Raw genomic sequence first — 18,557 nt, forward strand, 5'->3', positions numbered from 1 at the left:
CATTCAGGCCATAATTCATCATCTCCTCTATGTGTGGATCTTATGGGGAACAGTGTCAAAAGCATGACTTAAATCAAGGTAGACAATGTCCATTGTCCTGGCCATGTCTGTCATTTTGTTGTAGAATATCATCAGGTTGGTCAACCATTACTTTCCCTTGGTGAGTCCATGCTCCTGGTCATCTTGTCCTTCATGTGCCTGGAAATGGTCTCCAGGATGAGTGGCTCTGTACCCTCTTAGGGCTGGAAATGAGTCTAAGCAGCCTGTAGTTCCATGGCTCCTTCTTCCTGCCCTTTTCAAAGATATAAATGGCATTTGCTTTCTTCTGGTCCTCAGACATGTCTCCCAGTTGGTGTGATTGTTCAAGGTTTAGAGTGGCCTCAAGATATCAGCCAGCTCCTTCGGCACTCACCACAGTAGAGCCCATAGATTTGTGTATGTGTGTTTTAAAGGCTTTCCAAAGACTCATAGGTAAAACTCTCTTGTGCTTTTGGTCCCATCTTGTGTCATGAAGAATATAGAGAATAAACTTATCACAACCAGTTCTGCTTCTAAAATGCTGTGAAGGTCAGAAGTCCAAAGCAGACATGACGTGGTATTAAGAAGTATGATCATTCAGGAATTCTTCCCAGGCTATTCAGGAAACCTAAGAAAAGGTGACTTCAACCCAGTCCTGAAAATGACAATTACAAGGCTGACAACTTTACTACTCCAGCTATCTACCTAAGCACATTAAAAATGTCCTGCAGTGAGTTCTCCTTGTAGTTCTTCCATTTCTACCTCTCTATGGTTTTTCTTAAGAGCTTGCCCACTGCTTTCCTCTGTTACTCTACTGCCCTGCTGGTTGCTTGCTCCTATAATCCCACACTCAAGGCCTGTCCAAGGTTTTTACCAGGCTCTTGCAGTTTTATGGAAAGTGGCATAAAAAAAACTATCCCTTTTGCTGGGCAAAGAGAGGAAGGAGCTTTACAACAAGGAACTTGAAGCATAATCCACCTTCTTAAGCAAAATATTCCACTCCTAGGGACTAAAAATCACTTGATGGCTCTCACAGACAGATATGTTGGAGTCTAGGGCATTCCTCTGGATGCCCTGGAAGGTCACAGACCTCGGTAGAGAGGACTGGGACATGAACAAGAGGGTTTGAATCCTGGCCAGGGAGTTGTGGAGCCAGTCCCGGGGGGTTGCCTGGCACAGAGCCCAGGAGGACACAGCCTTTGACTTCAGCGCATGGGAACATTGAGAGAAAAATTACAAGTCACAAAGGTGTGAAGACAGTAGTGTAGTGTATCACCGGGTGGAAAATTTGTAGTTTTAGGGTTCTTAGTATGGAGGTGAATGGGGAACAAGATGGAGGAATTAGGGTGGCGCCCTTAGTTCTTCTTCTTCTCCCCTAGCAACCATCTTCTGATGTCATGATGGCACAAAGTAGTTTAAGGGGATTGGGTCAAAGTAGAGATAACTCTGTTAGTACAGGTATTGGCACATAACTGTAAATAATATGCATGTAATTATCTGTATAAGAAGGTAGCGACCTCCCATCAGGAGGGGAGTCGTCCTGTGTCCGAGCAGCAGAATACCTTGGTCAGGCACAGAGAACATTGTAAGATAAGAATTAATAAACAACGTGAGAAACCAAGAAAAAACCAAGACCTTGAAGACTCCATCTCATTCTCATGTCTGGCATGGAGCCTTCAAAGGCAAAATACTCTCTGAACCACGCTGAATCTCAGGTGAGCAAAAAGAGAACACAAACTCGAGAAGGTAAAATACTGATTTCTGTTTAGCTGTGGTACATATATGATCTCAGGGAAGGGATCTTATAACCCTCCCCTCGACTAATACAGGAAAGATGAAGACTTGCTGAGGTAAGCCAATCAGAAACTCAGTATAATTCAGAGGGTGAAATGGGACAGAGCCCGTGGAAACCAAAAATTGAAACATGTTTATAAGTGAAGAAGGCTATGTTACATACATTGTAGTGAGTCAAGAAAAGGTGAGGCCAGTTCAGCTAAATAGGGAGAAAAGTAATTTATCTAATTATTTTTGTTTCCCCCCATAATTTTGGTGGGAAAAAGAAATTGAGGGATGTGAGCATTTCAGTGATATTCAGACAGAGACATCATTCCCAGGACTTCTCACTGTTTTTGATAGCCACAATATAGTGAGAGCTACAGATGCATTCAGATTCAAAAAGAGCCAAAGCATACTGTTTATTGAAATGAGAGAAGAACATATACATATTCTTGTCCTTAGGCTGGTGTTTAAAGGCAGAAAAGAAAGCATTAATAGACAGATTAATACACACTGCAAAAAATTCTCTTTTCAGGCTTTATGTCAAATGCCACTGTTGTCTCTTTTTTAAAGATTTATTTTATCTAGGAATGGTTATTAAAAGACAGAAAGTGGAGATGACCAGATTTGCTAAGGTTTAAAGTTCATGAGATAGGTTTGCAGTAGTTTCCATTTTCCTAACTCCTCCAGGAATTCGTCGTGCTAATTTACATCCCAGGTTTTATAAGGGAATACACGACTCTCCCCAAAATCAGGCTTTATAAGGAATGTTATTTCTGCCCTCTCGTGGCCACGGACCATTTTGCAGTGTTGCTTCAGCGAGAATTCCAGACTTGAATCGCATTTTGATAATTGCAAATTGCTTTTACTTTGGACAACAGACTTAAGTTTTGTATCTCCGAGTCAGTTTTCCTGTATAAGATGTATATATTTCATTTGAATATAATAGTCGATTATTTAGATTATCAAATTAATTACATAAAATTCTTCTGGTTTATGTCATAACCCAGAATGTGAAGCCGTGACTTGCATGCTTATAAGAAACAGTTAAAGAGCGTTTATTTTTTTGGTGACTGAAATTATTTTGGTTTTAGGGCTTATGCCCCACTTTTGGACTGTTCACATGAAAAATGTTGTTAAATTGCATGTGGCAGCTTCTTCACAACTTCAGTGAATCTTTAACTTATTTATAAATTAAATTTTACTCAGTTTCCATGTCGATGAATCAATCCACTTATTCCACTGGAGTTACTTTAAATTTATCCCAGACTGTTGGCAGGATCAGACCACAAGGTCAATTTATATTTTAGAAAGACCCTATACAGTGTCAGGGTGACACTGTACATGTACAGTGTCATACATGTATCCCATATATGAACAATGCTGTCCACTACAGGCTTATAGGGGGTTGAATTGTTTCAGTTAAGGCTGCTGCTTGTCACATTTTCTGACGGTCAAGTATCCAGAGACAGAATAGCTACATATGCATGCACAGTGATTTCTCTTGTGCTTATTAGCTGGTGAGGGTCTGAATGAGAAATTTTGTAGCCCACATGTAAGAGCATGTAATGCAAGAGTGATTTAAAAGAAAAATATTAGAACAAACAAGAATAGATTATTCACTGTCAAATAATACTAACAAATGAGAATATTTTTCTGTTTCATGTTGGAAATGGGGGGAAAACCCCATGACTATACATTACCTGCAAACTCTTTCCTATGTGTTCCTTTTCAGTCAGCCCAAGTTACTGTATCCTCATCTTGGTGATTTCTGGAGTAGCTAAGAAAATCGCTACTGCACATGATGTTCCAGTGCCAAGTTGTGCACCCTCTGCACTTAGCAGCAGAGGGAAATAAGACCTGGAAAGAATTTATCACTAGTTACACATCTGAGACGGGGGTGGGCTCTGAAATCCTCCAGGCCCCACCTGGATTCATAAAACTGTATGCAGTATAAATATGTACAAGAACATATTTGGTAGGAAATGTCTTGAAATACAGGACTTACAGAAACATGCAGTGGTGGCTGAGCAGATGCAGGAAGAACTTTTGAAACCTGTCTGCTCTTTTCCCCTCCCCTGCTCTTTCCATAGACTGACACATCAAGAGCCATTCAGAATCACCTGGGTTCACACTTCTTTCAAGATTCCATAAGCCATATGTGATCCCAGTATAACTACACTATAGACTGCTCTGGAGTACCTCCACAAATTTAATTTCTTCACAGAAATCTAAATTAAACTTCTGACTTTTCTTCCATAGCTGCCAAAAGAAATCAGCTGCTGAATTGGGCTGTACAATTTTATTTGAAATGTGTCTCGGGGGACAGGCAAACTGCACCTCTCAGAATTGATGATAGTCTCTTAAAGGCAAGTAGGTACTTAGTCAAAATGGTAACTACACATAAAGACAAGCTCAGCACCAAACATATTTTTTTATGTTTTCCTCGAGCTGCTCTCTTCAACAACAGAGTTCAAAGAAAGTTTGTCTCCATTCTTTTACAAATAAATTGCTCCATATTTGCCATAGAATAAATTCCAAACACTTTTATTGCCCCAAGATGTGGATATTTTTTAAGAAGCCACAGAATTAAGCTGGTAAAAGAAGTAGATGATTTTTAAAAGTTCCCCTCTGTTCTCCTTCATTAATTCATCAAATAGGAAATGCTGCAGGTTTTGGAGCAGAGATCCTCCTGCATCCTACAGACTCAGGTGAGTCAGGCTGTTCCCCTACACCCCATGGAGGACCCCATGCCACAGCAAGTGGATGTCAGAAAGAGGGTCTGACCCACACAGGAAACCTGTGCTGGAGCGGGTTTGCTGGCAGGACCTGTGACCCTCACAGACCCGACTCACACTGTGACAGTTTGTGAAGATGTGCAGCCCATGGCAAGGGCTCCTACTGGAGAACCCCATGGAGGAGTGTCTCCAGGAAGAGAGACCCCACATGGGAGCAGAGGAATAGTGTGAAGAGTCCTCCCCCTGAGGGGGAAGGAATGGCAGAAACATCACTTGATTAACTGAGCCCAACCCCCAATCCCCATTCCCTGCACTGCAGGGGTGGAGGAGGTAGAAGTAGAGAATTTGGGAGTGATCTTCCTTATCTTCACCCATGAGACTTTTGTTATATTTTTTCTTAACTGTCCAGCTGAAGATGGAAGTGATATGGTGTTTTTTGTAGGCTCCTTGTGTCCACTCTGAATCAGCCCACCATAAGCTTCTCCACAACTTATAAATCTGTTTTGAGCTGATAACTTTGATATAAAACTCCTCAGACATATAAGATGTACTTTGAACCTCAGTGATCCAAACTGATTTATGTTTAATTTGATGTGAGGTGGGGCTGCTTCAGGAACTAACGGCCAAAATCCAAGCAAAGTTTTTGTTTACAGTATTCCTCCTAGTTGCCTCTGGTTTTGAACCATTTTTCATCCAGTACTTGTTACCTGTATATGCACAAATGTGGAATTTGCAAAGACAGCTACATGTCTCTGTGTGCCCTACTAGACTGACATTGCATAGTTGCATGTGTGTGCAATTTATGCTACAGTATGCAGCATGTGAAGTTTGGCTCCAGTTTCTTTTATTTAAACATTTATTTCAGTGTGGCTGAGGTATCAAATACATGTGAGGAGAAAGGAGATCATGTGGTCCAACCTCCTGTTGAAAGTACGGCCTTAAAAGATACAATTATCTGCTGAGGTGTTGCTGTGTGAGAGAAAGCAGTACTTGGGTGCCTCTGAAAATTTAGGATGTAGCAAAATGAATTTTCCCTGTGCAAGGTTTTTCTGACCTATGTCTGTCTTAATTACATGACTCCTTTTTTACGACCTGCAAACAATGGAAATACCCTTCTGTTTTTTGTTTCACTTTGTGCACTATCAGCATGTTGGAGGATGGTAATAAAAGGATGGAATGAACTTGAATAGCACTTAGTAAGTTCTGGGTTTAGAAATCTGTCATAACCATATACTTTTTATTCAATACTTCAATACAATGGTAGCCTACAGAGGTATCTGAGTTTTCTAAAAGCCAATCTAGGATACTTCTACCACTTAACTGCAGGGATCTAAGTGGATAATTTGTATGACAGCTGTAAGAGAAACCCATTTTTTGTTGGTTTTCACTAAAATTTTAATTGGATACAGTTCTGAGTAAGGCCATAGAACTGACCTTCTGGCTGATCACTGCATAGGTTACATTGTGCACAAATATGAAGAGATGAAAAAATGTATTTCACCCTATCCATTTTTCATGAGATAAAATACACATAAAGATATGGTAAGCCTCTCTATTTTCTTTCCTAGTAGCACAAATTTTTCTCATCCAAGCTCTCTGCTACGAAAGAACTGCGTAGCACTAGCTGAGTCCCTTCTACATTATGTTATCAGGAGAAAAGCACAAATGCAAATCAGATTATCTATGGCTAACAATGTACCTGTGCCAGATGTACTTTTGTGGGTGGCACTAATGCAAGCATTTCCAATTCTTGCTAACAGGTGCTCTTAAACTTAGGGAAATTTTAAAAATGTCTTGCCTAAAGTTTGGAAATTTCTGGTGGTCTCTCATTACTAAGGGTAGCCCAGCTGTCATATTTTAAAGAAAATGCAAAAGGCAGTTGCAAAAGCAATTGAAAGGAATCAAACACTGACAGATTTCAAACATGATTCCCAAGTCTGGCTTCTTCTGAGGGTAAACCAAAAGTGTCACTTTACACTCCACTAAATCTGTCTAAATGATATATTGAAATCAACCCCATGATGAGCCTTTGGACTTATAAACTAATCAGTACATTGTCAGCTGTCTTCTCTATAAGCTTAAGTCAGAACCTAAAATAAGCCTGGTGGTTTTTGCATGGAGACTTTAATAATAGACATAAATATTACTTGTATAGCGAGGAAGGCTGGGAGCTCCCAAACCCTACAAGAATTCATGCCAGGAAGTCTCAATAGTCTGTCAATTGATTTACTTGTGTCCTTTCCTTGCTTTTTCCCAATTCATGAATAATATCAGTATGTGGATAATAAATAATCCAGTGAGTGATAGCTAGAGCAATGTATGTTGCCTGTTGTGCCCCTTCTCCTCCTGTTGCACTATCTAGTGATTGTTTTCTTGGCTCATGTGCTCTCAAGCCAAACAGAAATTTTGCACAGCATAGCATAATTCCTACTTTATGTACTTTTCACCTAGAAGTTCCTCTGCTGAGGGAAAATAAATCAATAGCCATCTCCTGTATCCATGCTATGAAGCTTGCAATAAGAGGACAGCTTAATTGTACCTGCAGCCAGGCCAGTGTTTGGGCTTCTGTTTTCCTCCCACAGCAGCAATCATTAATGCCAATTGATGTGTACCCTTTCCCTGTTGCTAGGTGATACATGCCTTAAAAAGGCAGCTTCTGTTGCTGCTCAGGGATTCTCACAAATCTCGTTTGCTTTTGGTTCACAGTGAGTTTTGCAGGACCAGAAGCATGACTCAAAGTTCAGGGCATTTCCTTCTGCTGTCCATTTGACTGTAGATCACCTGATGGTCCTGGTTTTTCTGACTGAAGAATGAATGGCACCTGTTCTGGTGGCAGGCAATGGCGAGACTTCTACTTCATAGCCTGCATCTTTAACTTTCCCCACACACGATTTATTGATCAGTGACCGTCGGCATGGACTTGGCTGCCGTACCCAAGTGTTACACTGCAAAACAGGTCTTTCAACAGCACTTGTTAGGTAAAGTGTTTTCTAAGGCTCAGAGAAAAAAAATCAATGATTTGGGACTCTTACATTCAGAAAGTGTAATTTTGCTGGGTTTTATGTGTTTAGAATTTCCTATCTCTTTATTATTTCCAGTACGAGTGAATAGAGAGAATATATATTCTCAGGACTATAGTCTGATTCCTTTGGATTGAGTTAGATTCACCAGGCACAGGTTGAATAGTGTCCTGTAGCCTCATTAACTTTGTGGAGGAATGGCAGCTCAGCATCTGTCCCATCTATGAATCTATCCGATCAAATTGATAGCTTTGTGTTTTTTCAGGTTATTCTAAAGATATGTGGAATGTAAGGATATCTGGTTACTGGTTTTTCAGTGTAAAGACTAAGACAAGAGATAGGAGAAGTAATAAACTCTCAGATATTCAAACCTTGAGGAAAAGGAAGCAACAGGACAGTAACAAAGAGCAGAACTCCTAGACCACTTCTTGATGGGACTTGAACAGAACCACTCAATGCCTTGAGGAGGTTCAGCCAGACACTAAATGGACACTGTGCATGGACACTGTGCACATGTGGTTTGCATGATCTGATAGCAAATCTCAAGCCGGCCTAGCTGGAGAATAGTGTGTGGTCTGGTTGCCAGCAACTGAGGAGTCAAAGGGACTTGAAGGTCTGAGGGCTGCAGAGAGGAACTGGAGAGAGACAGATTGTCTGGTTACAACCTCTTGAACAGACTGAGCATCAAAGGGCTGCTGATGAAGGCACCCATTTGTGTGTGTGATTCTTATGTTAATTTAAAGCTGGACTAGCTAGAAGAGGTGTAGGAGCCAGCTGCCAGGGAGACAAGTTGCCTTTCAGATTTATATCTAAGATGACCCATAAAAAACAGGAAAAGTGTTTTCTCAACACTTGATTTTCTTTAGCTTCTCATGACAAAGGCTATCAGCAGTTTTTTAATCCTGCTGCTGATTGTTATTCACATTGAATGCTTCTTTTTATTTTAACCATGCATCTTTATTAATTTTATGCTTCTTTTAATTCTGCCTAAAATGCTTTAAACTATACAGCCATTGTTCTGAAATTCGGTTTTACAGCCAATAGGACATAAGTAGCACAGAAATAAATAGAATTTATACTACACTGCCACTGAAGTAAACTACTACAGCAATCACTACAATTATCATTGCCTTATATGTCAAAGGTTACCAGAGGAAAAAAACACATTATGCATATGTGGAGGCAGGCTTGCATTTCAATTCACAGATTTTCTTTTCATGACCTTTAGTTTTGAAAACACATTGCTGCTTTTCCAAGTATTCCAGATTTTGTCTTCATAATTTCATGCCAGTATTAACGTAACTGTTGGAATTCATATCCCTAAAAATACCAGACAAATAAAACAAAAGCTGTTATAATTAGGTGAGACAGTGAGAAAGGATTCAAATTAAATGAGAGAGAAACTTGGCTTCTAATATATTCTTTATCTTTTCTGGCTTGAACTTCTACTTTATGCATGTGTCAGATGGAGGTCAGGGGTAGCCAACTGAAACTTAGTTACAAGACAAATGGGCAGTTCCAGTAAGGCAGCAGTTATGATAAGAAGAACTATTGAAGAGCTGGTTTAAATTATTCTTAGCAATAGCAGGAAATAGTTTTCTATCCTGAAAAAAAATCTGAGATGTCATAAAAACCTTTTCATGATAACATGGAATGAAAAATCAAAATCTCAAACATTGTCTCAGTAAGAAAATATGAAAAAAAGAATTGGATGAGAAAAAAAAAAATCTGAATGCTGCTATTCAGCTTGAAATGTTGTCTTTTTTAACTCTAATTTGCATAAATTTAAAAATGGAAGAGTAATTTTTAGCTAGATTTGTAATTTTATAGTGCTGAAATGGAATATTTTAATAATTCTGAACCTTCTTCATCAAAGCTATAACTTTTCAAAATGAAACCTCATCTAAAAAAGCATCAAATCTAATCTTGTCATATGAACATTTTCAGATTTGGCTATTTTAATTCTGCTTTGGCTATTTGGCCACTTCTCATTAGAAAAGGTTTAATAAAAAAATTCTCTACTACATTAGGTGAGACTTTTTGATTTGATGAACTGCAATCTTTCTTTTGGCAAATTGAACTCATATTGAAATGCTCAGGAATGTTCCTGAAGGAATTCTAGCTGTATTTGATCATTGCTAACCTAGGATTTAATATGCATTTTAATATGTGGCTTGAACACTTGTGTAGCATTACCTGGTTTGGATTCCTGAACATCTCGAGGCAGATTGACAGCCAGTGACTTCCCAAATCTCTGTGGCAAATTTAGAAGTGATTGGCTGGAACCTTTGACAAGTGGAGCTCTCCCAAGCCTGTGTGATACCTTTGGGGCATTGTTAGGTATGTTCTCTCCAAAAGCTCTTCCAAATCTCAGGGGCAAATTAGCAAATGGTTTAATGCTTCTTTCTTCTGGATAATTTCTTCCAAATCTAAGAGGTAAATTAGCAACTGAATTTGGCATCTTGCTTGCTGTAAAAGGGTTCATTTTAATGATATCTTTTGACTCCCAGTCTCCCATTTCTTCGAAATTGAGACTCCTCTGCTTTTCTTCCAAAATATTATCTTTCATCTAAAGAAAAATAATTTTAAAAAGGATATGATCATTTTATAGGGCATTACTCCAGCTACCAATGACCAAAAATATTCAGTTCCATACCTCCTTAGAAAGCTGATGGGTAATGGTCTTTTTTTTTTGAATATGCGATTTTTTAGTTCTATTTGCTAAACTCCATTGTAATGTGAGCTCCTTCATATGGATTACTTCATTGACATTTTCCTGCTTACCTTTTCAGAACTCTGTCCACAAGGCCATATCTCCATATCAGTATCAACAAATGGTTTAGCTCAAATGGTGTCAGTTGGAAATATTTCTGGGCACAGGTGTCAATACCTGTGCAATCAGTTAAGGTAGGACAGCAGCTGCTGTCAGGTCCACATTTGCTGGTGTCACCACCTGAAGTTCTCCGGAGGGGAAGATGCTGAACGCATTTAATGACTTCACACAGACCCAGACTCTTACTCATCTGGTCTGGATGAACACGAGAGTAGACCAAGCTACTTGAAGATATAGCTCATTTCTTCCTCAGCATTGGGTGGATGCTTTGGACCCAATATGCATCCAGGCTAACAGGGAAGTGAATGGAAAGCTTTTGGGTCAAGTTAACATCATGCTTGTTCTGGCCTTGCAACATAGAGGTTGCCCTGAGCTTTAAATGGCATTAGTCCTCCACTAGTACACAAGATGCATCGGGAGCTCCTGGGCTCCTAGTTTTTATGCAACCAGCACAAAATATACTTTCCATATCTTTGTTGTCACACAGTGAAGAGCTGAGCCTAGTATATTACCTGTCTCATGATGTAAAGGGCAGCTATTGCCTGAAAAACAGCTTCATCAGTATGCCCGTTCTTATAGAGCAGTGTTCTTCCCTTGGCATATTGAAAATCACTTTTTTTGGTGATAAAAATAAGTTTCCAGGACTTAACAGCAAATGTGTACAAATATGGATTTAAATTTCATTTAAAGACACAAATGCTACAAATCTATCTAATTTCATTTCCTTATCCCTATTTGTCTTCCCTGTGAGCTTCTCCATTTACTGGCAGAGAACAGGAATGAGCCATTCGATTTCATACTTCATGATTAAAACTTTAAATAAACTATCCCTCTGATTGCACCTGCACACTGCTTCTGGAAGTATATAAAAGATAGTGAGCTAAAGTCCAGATGATTTGACTAGGATAGTTGAAACTGTATTTTGTTTTGAAGGATGTTTATTATACCGATGATGATAAGTCAAAAAGAGAGGTTGGCTCCCATTTCCTAGGGAGTATTTGCAGGGAAGACATGAAAAATAATACAGATGAAGTGTGCAAATTTCATTTGGCACTTATCGAGACATAATAAATGTGCAACCCTGCAAAGAAATTTTTATAGGCAATTTCCAGAGTAAAATTTTAAGACCATTAACTATATTAGATTTAAAATGTTCTCTGTTTATCATTATTCTTTGAGTATTACAACCATGCCTTTATTAATTTTGGATTAATAATCTATCTGTTATATTATGTGCATAAAATGCCTGACAGGAATGTTAATTGAGGACTCACTGTGTAAGTAAGAAACATTTCAGAGAAAGTTGCAGCCTAATCACAAAGCTGTACTGCAAGAAAATTGAAACATTAATTGACTTACACAGTATGTATGTTTGAGCAAATTAATTTCTTAAAAATTCTTTCAACAAGCTTTTTTCATACTGCTAGTGCAGTAATGCTGAATGCTGTGGAATGAGTTTAGGACAGCCTGTGCCAAAAACATCCAGTGTGCTCAGGATCTGACCCACAGTTCCCCCAAACAATGTCACAGTAATACAGATCTTACCTCATAAAATTTATCATCATTGTCTTCTCTGCTCTGCAGCCTGGATTTCATCGGTTCATTTAAGCATATGCTGTTTGATGTGAGAAAGACCAATGTTGCTAAAGCAAACACATTCAACTTGGTTGAAACAACTTTCATTTTTCTCAAATTAAACTTACTTAGAGAGCTGAGAATCTGTATGGAAAATAAAACTGCCATCTTTTTATACAATCAGGAAACAAAACAAATTTTTTTCACCATGACATCAGTCTCTAAAGCTCTAATTCCCTGTATTAATTAGGGAAGTAATTTGAATATATTTGAAGAATGTTGGGAATTTCTTTTGTGAAGCATTTTAGACAACATAACCTCTTGTTAGGTACACGCTGACTTGACAAGTATTTTCTTCTGGTGAAGTATGTCTTAATTAGCTAATTTTGAGGGCCACAACAGTAGGGATACACAATGTTCCATCACTAGTAGACAAAATCGGCTTGTTTCTTTCTTTTGTATCAGTGTCCTCAGAAGGACTATGAAAGGAAGCTTTCCCTATGTAAGCATTCTTCTGCTTAAACAATCCTTTTGGACCACAGAATGCTTGTTTATACTTATGTACATCTAGGAATTTGTCCCATTGAAATCAAGCACTGTGTATTGGAGTAGTTGATCAGATCCTAAGAGAAGTTATGCATCAATGTGATCTGTTGACGTATGTAGTGTCTATGCTCTAAATTTGATGTATTAATCTGCATTCAGAATAGATTAAGTACATGCTTTTAAAACCCTGCCCATAAGGTAAATTTTTAGAAATTCCAAAGGTTATGTTACATCTATATTTTTCAGGCCAGATTTCCAACAGTGGTTTTAAAAGGCATCTGCCACTTAGCTGAACACAGTGAAAGCACTGGACTGCCCGTGCACATTCTGTCCCAGGAGGAGATTCAGGATGCAGTCTAAACCTACCCTTAAAGCAGATGTTGAATTGGTTGCTAGATAGGCTGGTGAGCCAGGCTAATATTAGGAAAAAAAAAAGCATATTGTGTTGTCCTTCCATTTGTTATTCCTAAATTCTTGAACTGATTTAAATTAGTACTTAAAATCAGCCTCATGTGGAGGAAATCTGATTGCTCGCATCAAGTGCCCACACTGAAAACTGGACTCTAGGCATGTTATTTTGCAATTCAGCATCAGAGTTATAATATGTCCATTCCATCACAACACTAGCAATGTTGTCCCAGGAGAACATGTTTTATGCTATGGGCAGCATGGATAGTATGGAGTGTTTATCTGCTGGCAGTATGTTACTGTCTTTGCTGCACAGTGAAGCTGAAGGATTTGCAAGTAACCTCATTTTTTAATTAAGTTGGCTGTTTTGATGGATGGATGGATACATGCAGTCATTTCTACCTTAGATTCTCTGAAACTGAGATCCTGAAAGTCATAAGCAGCCTTCAGAGGGAAATCCCATTGACAAACTTGGAAGTGAAAAGGGGACAGTTTGTCTTAGATGAACTTCCCCAGGTGGAGAGTGTGTCAATGATTCTGCTCATTTTTTTATGTGACAAAGACCATCAAATTGCTAAATAGATGAGAATGATATCAGGAAGATGATTAAGAGCTCCTGTGAGAAAGGAGTGTATTTTAATAATTTACTGGCTTTTGTGTGTAACTTTGCTGTTGTACATTTACATTTCAATTTTTATTTTTACTTTTTTGTACTCCTTGCTTCTTTGTGGTGTGCAATCCTTCTGGCTCTGGCTGACATCAGAAAAGGTTGAGTTCAAAGGCCATAGAATCATAGATGGTTTTGAGTTGGAAGGGACCTTAAAGATCATCTAGTTCCAACCTCCCATGCCATAGTCAGGGGCTCTTTCCCCTAGATCAGGTTGCTCTGATCCCCATCCAAGCTGGCCATCCACTTTGAGGGATGGGACATCTACAACTTTTCTTGGCAACCTGTTCCAGTGCCTCACCACCCTCACAGTGAAGAATTTCTTCCCTATATCTAATCCAATTCCACTGTCCTTAAGTTTAAAACTATTCCACCTCATCCCTTCACTACAGGTCCTTGTAAAAAGTATCTCTCCAGCTTTCCTTTCTTCAGGCTGAACAATCCCAACTCTCTCAGCCAGTCTTCATAGGAAAGGTTCTCCAGCCCTCTGAACATCTTCACTGCTCACCTCTGGACCCCTCCAATGGGCCCATGTCCTTGTTATGTCAGTGGGCCCAGAGCTGGATGCCATAATTCAGGTAGAATCTCATGAAAGTGGAGTAGAGGGGCAGACTCACCTCCCTTGCCTTTTGGCCCCACTTCTTTTGATGCAGTCCAGATTTATGGTTGGCTTTCTGGGCTGCAAGATCACTTTTCTGGCTCATGTGATAGAATAAGCACATTTCTGTATAGTCTCCAGGGGCAGTGTTTCCCCTCACATTTTCTGAGACTGTTTGCCAAGGTGTTTTAGAGTGGGATGTAGTAGATAGGGAGGGAAAAGATACTGTACCAGCAGTGGTTCATGAAGAGGGCTTATATGAGCACACATAACCCATGTATACAGAAGTAAGAATGCATGATGATGCATTTGTTCTCAGAGTAGGTGACTTATCTTCTGTTTTTAAATAATATTCATGGTAGGGAAATGGAATTCTGGGGATACAAAAATTTTGGTACTTGCAAATCTGAGCCAAATTATTTGGAAAACAGAAGGAATAAAATGTCAGTGGAGGTGACCACTAAAAGGAGCCCATGTTCTCTTAGAGCTCTGACAGATCGGGGTAGCAATTGTCTCTGTTCACCAAGGGCTGAATGTGGATTCCTGACTCTCTGGAGCCTCATGTCAGGGGGCGTCAATCTGTGGAAGTAGACAGATTTTCCAAGTTCTTTTACTTTATGGTAACAATAAAGACATACAATAACAATAAAGAATGCAATTCATACTCCAATATCTATCTAATGTGGCCATTTACCACTGGGCCTTCCTTTTATATAGCTGCTGCTTTATGAACCTCTCTTGATCAATGATCTTGCAATTAACTCTGTGAAGATATTTGTCTTCTAAATGAAATAGTATTTGCAAGATCCAAAATTTCTCTCTTACATTGTTTGGCATAAATACAAATTGTGGTTTCCCTGGACAGAAAAAGAAAATGTATTGCTGTTGTCCAAGTCAAATCAGGCTTTCTTGCCATTCAGCTTGTCTCCTATGCATGTTGATTTTCTAATCAGCATAAAGTGAAGTTTTCAGGTGTTTTGTAGGTCAGGCAGTCAGGGAGTTATATGTCCTTGTATTTTCTAATGGATTAATTTGCCTTTGATGGCTCTACAGCAGGAACTCCTTGGAAATTTCAAGTCAAGAAATTACAGTGATTGTTCGTTACTTTCCTGAGGAAGGACTTGTCAGACCTTAGTGCTCAAGTACCAGAATGGATAACATGAGTGCTCTTCATCAGTGTGCTCATGACTTCAGTAGCAGCATAAGCTGGCCCAGTTGACTTCCAACTGTGGTAGCTGAGGCATCCTGTCATGATCTATTAAATTTTTTTATTTGCGGAGGGAAGACACATTTGTTGGTGACACATTGTGTTGTAGACGTGGGCTGTTTATTCTCTAATACTTCTGCTTGATCCACAAAGGATCTGATTAAGGCACATGGAGGGGAAACAGCTCTGGGTATTGTTGAAAATAATTTTGGAGTTCTTTGCCTCTGGTTCTACACTTGTTTTTTCTTGCCATCTTACATTACTCGTCAGCCAAGCTATTCAGAGGACTTCAACATAACTGGAACTTCTGTTTTGAAAATTCCCCAGTTTAATAGGCATGAGCTGTGCCATCTGCATGTGAAACAAGCCTCACAGGCAGTGACAATTTAAAGAATTTTCCCAATGGTACATACTAGAGACTAGGGCAAGGTAGTGTTTGCTTCTGGTTTTCCCGTTCATTTAATGTAGGTAGGCACATTTTGTCACATAGATAGGAACATTTTGGCTTAGTAGTATAAGAGTAAGGTGGATCTGATCTGTGACAAGTTGATGGATATCTACTTTAAAATTTGGACATTAATATATAATTAGTAGTAATGGCCAAAGTAGCTCAATTTCATAAGCAACTCCAGGCACAGCTATTTGATTCCAGGAAAAGTTTTAATATTGCTCTTTTTTCTTATGAGAATATACTGATAAATTCTTATCCATTATTAACAACATATTGTGTGAAAATTGCATGTTATATGACTCATGACACCAATAAGCATTTGTGCATTTCCATAATGATAAATCATTCATAATATATTCATTTTGCCATTATGTATTATATGACCTATCCTATGGCTCATTTTGAAGTAAGAAGATTAAAAAATTTGTAACTCTCTTCATTGGCAAGCAGTTCTATTAATTTTTCACCTGTTCCTATGGCATGCAGGGGGTTGTGTTGGCTTTACTGTGTTGTGCTTCTGTTCTGGTGCACAATTCAAGGAGTATTTGCCTGGAATATATGACTCCAAGCAGATAGATATATCTTCACTTCACTCAGTGTCCTGACTGTGTATGCAGATGTAGGCCTGGTGTCCCTCTCATGCTGATAATAAATATTTCAGTGATCAGGGGAACCACTGAAGCTTGCTTTCCCATAACTTATTGATTAAATGACAGTGGGTAATCTCTGAGGTCCAGTAAGGAGGATCTTACAGAGACATCTTCCTGTAGGATCTCTCAGTGAGCAGTGTCTCCATCCTCTCTTGCTATGCCTGTTATTTAAGGGAGATTTATCCCTGCCAAATTGAACTGAAGTTGACTTCTAGACTTAAAAGTTGTCAAGGGTGACTGACAGACACACAATTATGCACAAACGGGTTTACCACATTTCATTAGAAAACCGAATCAGGAATGGCTCTGCTGAAATATCACAGGTATAAAGCTTCAGCATCTGTAAAAGTATGTGGACACGGTGATAATTTTGATCTTTATTAATGAGGCATTTGCTCAGCTTTTTGGGGTTTTCAGAAAAGGAGAATCTACTCTACTGTGAAAGAATAGGAGAACTTACTCTACTGTGAAAGCCCCATTCTTTGTGTACTGTAGCTTGGTATGCAAAAATAATATTTATGAAACATGTCTCTCTGATTTGAAGAATCAGACCTTTAGTTTTAAATCACATTTTCCCCTACCCTACGTGTATCTTTGAGCTTTCCTGTTAGCTGCATAGTAATAAACAAAGGACAAATGCATACAAATATCAAGGTACGAATAATCCTGTTTTTAGGTTAGCCCCTAAGAAGTTAATTACTACTGTTAGAAGATATTTTCCCTTGATTCCCTGAATCCAGACTATAGATGTGTAACTTAACATTTTCGTTCTTTCTTTTCCTTGAGCTTTTAGAGCAGTATGACAGCATGAGAGACAGGAAAACAATGAGAGGCTTGAGCTGTTATGGTAACAAGTTGAAAACTACTTTGTCTTCTTGGTAAATAAGGTGTGAACAATAATTCCAGATTAGACAGGTTCTTCAATTATATATTTGTGTTAGTAATAAAATAAACATGTTTTCAAAAACATTTAAGATATAAATATGTTCCTTTTTATTAACTACTCTGCAGAGTATAATACCATACTTACCAATTTACTATAGCTTGTGGGTTCTTGCCCATTCTTGTCTATTAAAAATTAAACCCTTTTACCATACATTATTAAAAGTGCTTTGGTTGGCTGCAAATCAAGAAAGACTTCATAAAGTCTTACAAGAACAAGAAATCTGATTAAATATAGAGTCCACAGGCAGCAATGGAAAGTGCATGAGAAAAAATACAACATTAAATTATGCCTTAAAAACTCCTTCAGGACTTTAAAAAATCATGAGTAGATTTTATTCAAGTTAACAATTAACCAAGGGATTCCTAATAGATTCATTATTCTATGTTTTCCTTTCACTTTTTCAGTTTGGAACTTGTGTTAGTTATAGATACAAATAACTTCATTCCTTTTTATCCCCTTTTTCAGAATGTTTTTTTTCTTAGAAATATTATGCTCTTTTAATAGTTCCTCTGTGTCTTGTATATAAACACAGGAGTTTGAAGATAAAATTATATGCTAGCTGAATTGGGGGTTGCAGGGACTGATTTTCACTTTAGGAAAAAATGTAAACAGTATAGGGGAGGAAAAAAATTAAGGGAAAACACCTGTGTTTGGTAGAGTAAGAAAAAGACTGCAAGCACTTTACTGACAAAGCTGGTCAGTAAAGAAGCAAAAAAGAAGCAGGTCCAGCTTATTTGAGCAAGCCTCCTGCCAGGGCCACCTCCTAGGAAGAGGGTCAAGGGCTTCTCAGCTGGTTGAAATAGGGCTGGGAAAGGGAGGTACCAACTTGATGGAAAAGAGACAAGATTAACAGTGCAGACAGTGGCCCAATTTTGTGTGGCTTTCTTTGACACTTGTACTGGATATTGCTGGACAGTTTGGCTGCTTTAGCACTGAAATTTTTACAGTCTTGTGAAAAAACGTCACTTTTCTCCCCTACTTTCTCTCCCTCTTAATTTTTTTTTTCAGTTGTGCTTCCCTCTTCAGCTGAAATACAGAGGACAGGTTATTGTGAAGATCTGATCCTTGTGGTGTGACTATGGGATCAGAAGGTTTCTAATGGGAAGATTGGGAATGGTAAGGTG

At 38.7% G+C, this 18,557-nt stretch overlaps 2 protein-coding genes across 2 annotated transcripts in view; both read right to left on the reverse strand.

Moving 5' to 3' along the window:
* Positions 1-18,557, reverse strand: part of CYCS (cytochrome c, somatic) — a 354,370-nt gene that overhangs the window by 35,639 nt on the left and 300,174 nt on the right. The gene's annotated exons all lie outside the window — the stretch shown is intronic.
* On the reverse strand, positions 8,564-12,068 carry NPVF (neuropeptide VF precursor). Its single transcript, XM_066325453.1, has 3 exons — positions 11,931-12,068; positions 9,749-10,121; positions 8,564-8,872 (listed from the first exon to the last, which is right to left on the reverse strand). Exons 1-3 carry the CDS (start codon positions 12,066-12,068, stop codon positions 8,865-8,867), a joined length of 519 nt encoding a protein of 172 aa, XP_066181550.1. The 3' UTR covers positions 8,564-8,864.

The sequence above is a fragment of the Sylvia atricapilla genome, chromosome 1, assembly GCF_009819655.1.
Source record: "Sylvia atricapilla isolate bSylAtr1 chromosome 1, bSylAtr1.pri, whole genome shotgun sequence".
Taxonomy (NCBI): domain Eukaryota; kingdom Metazoa; phylum Chordata; class Aves; order Passeriformes; family Sylviidae; genus Sylvia; species Sylvia atricapilla.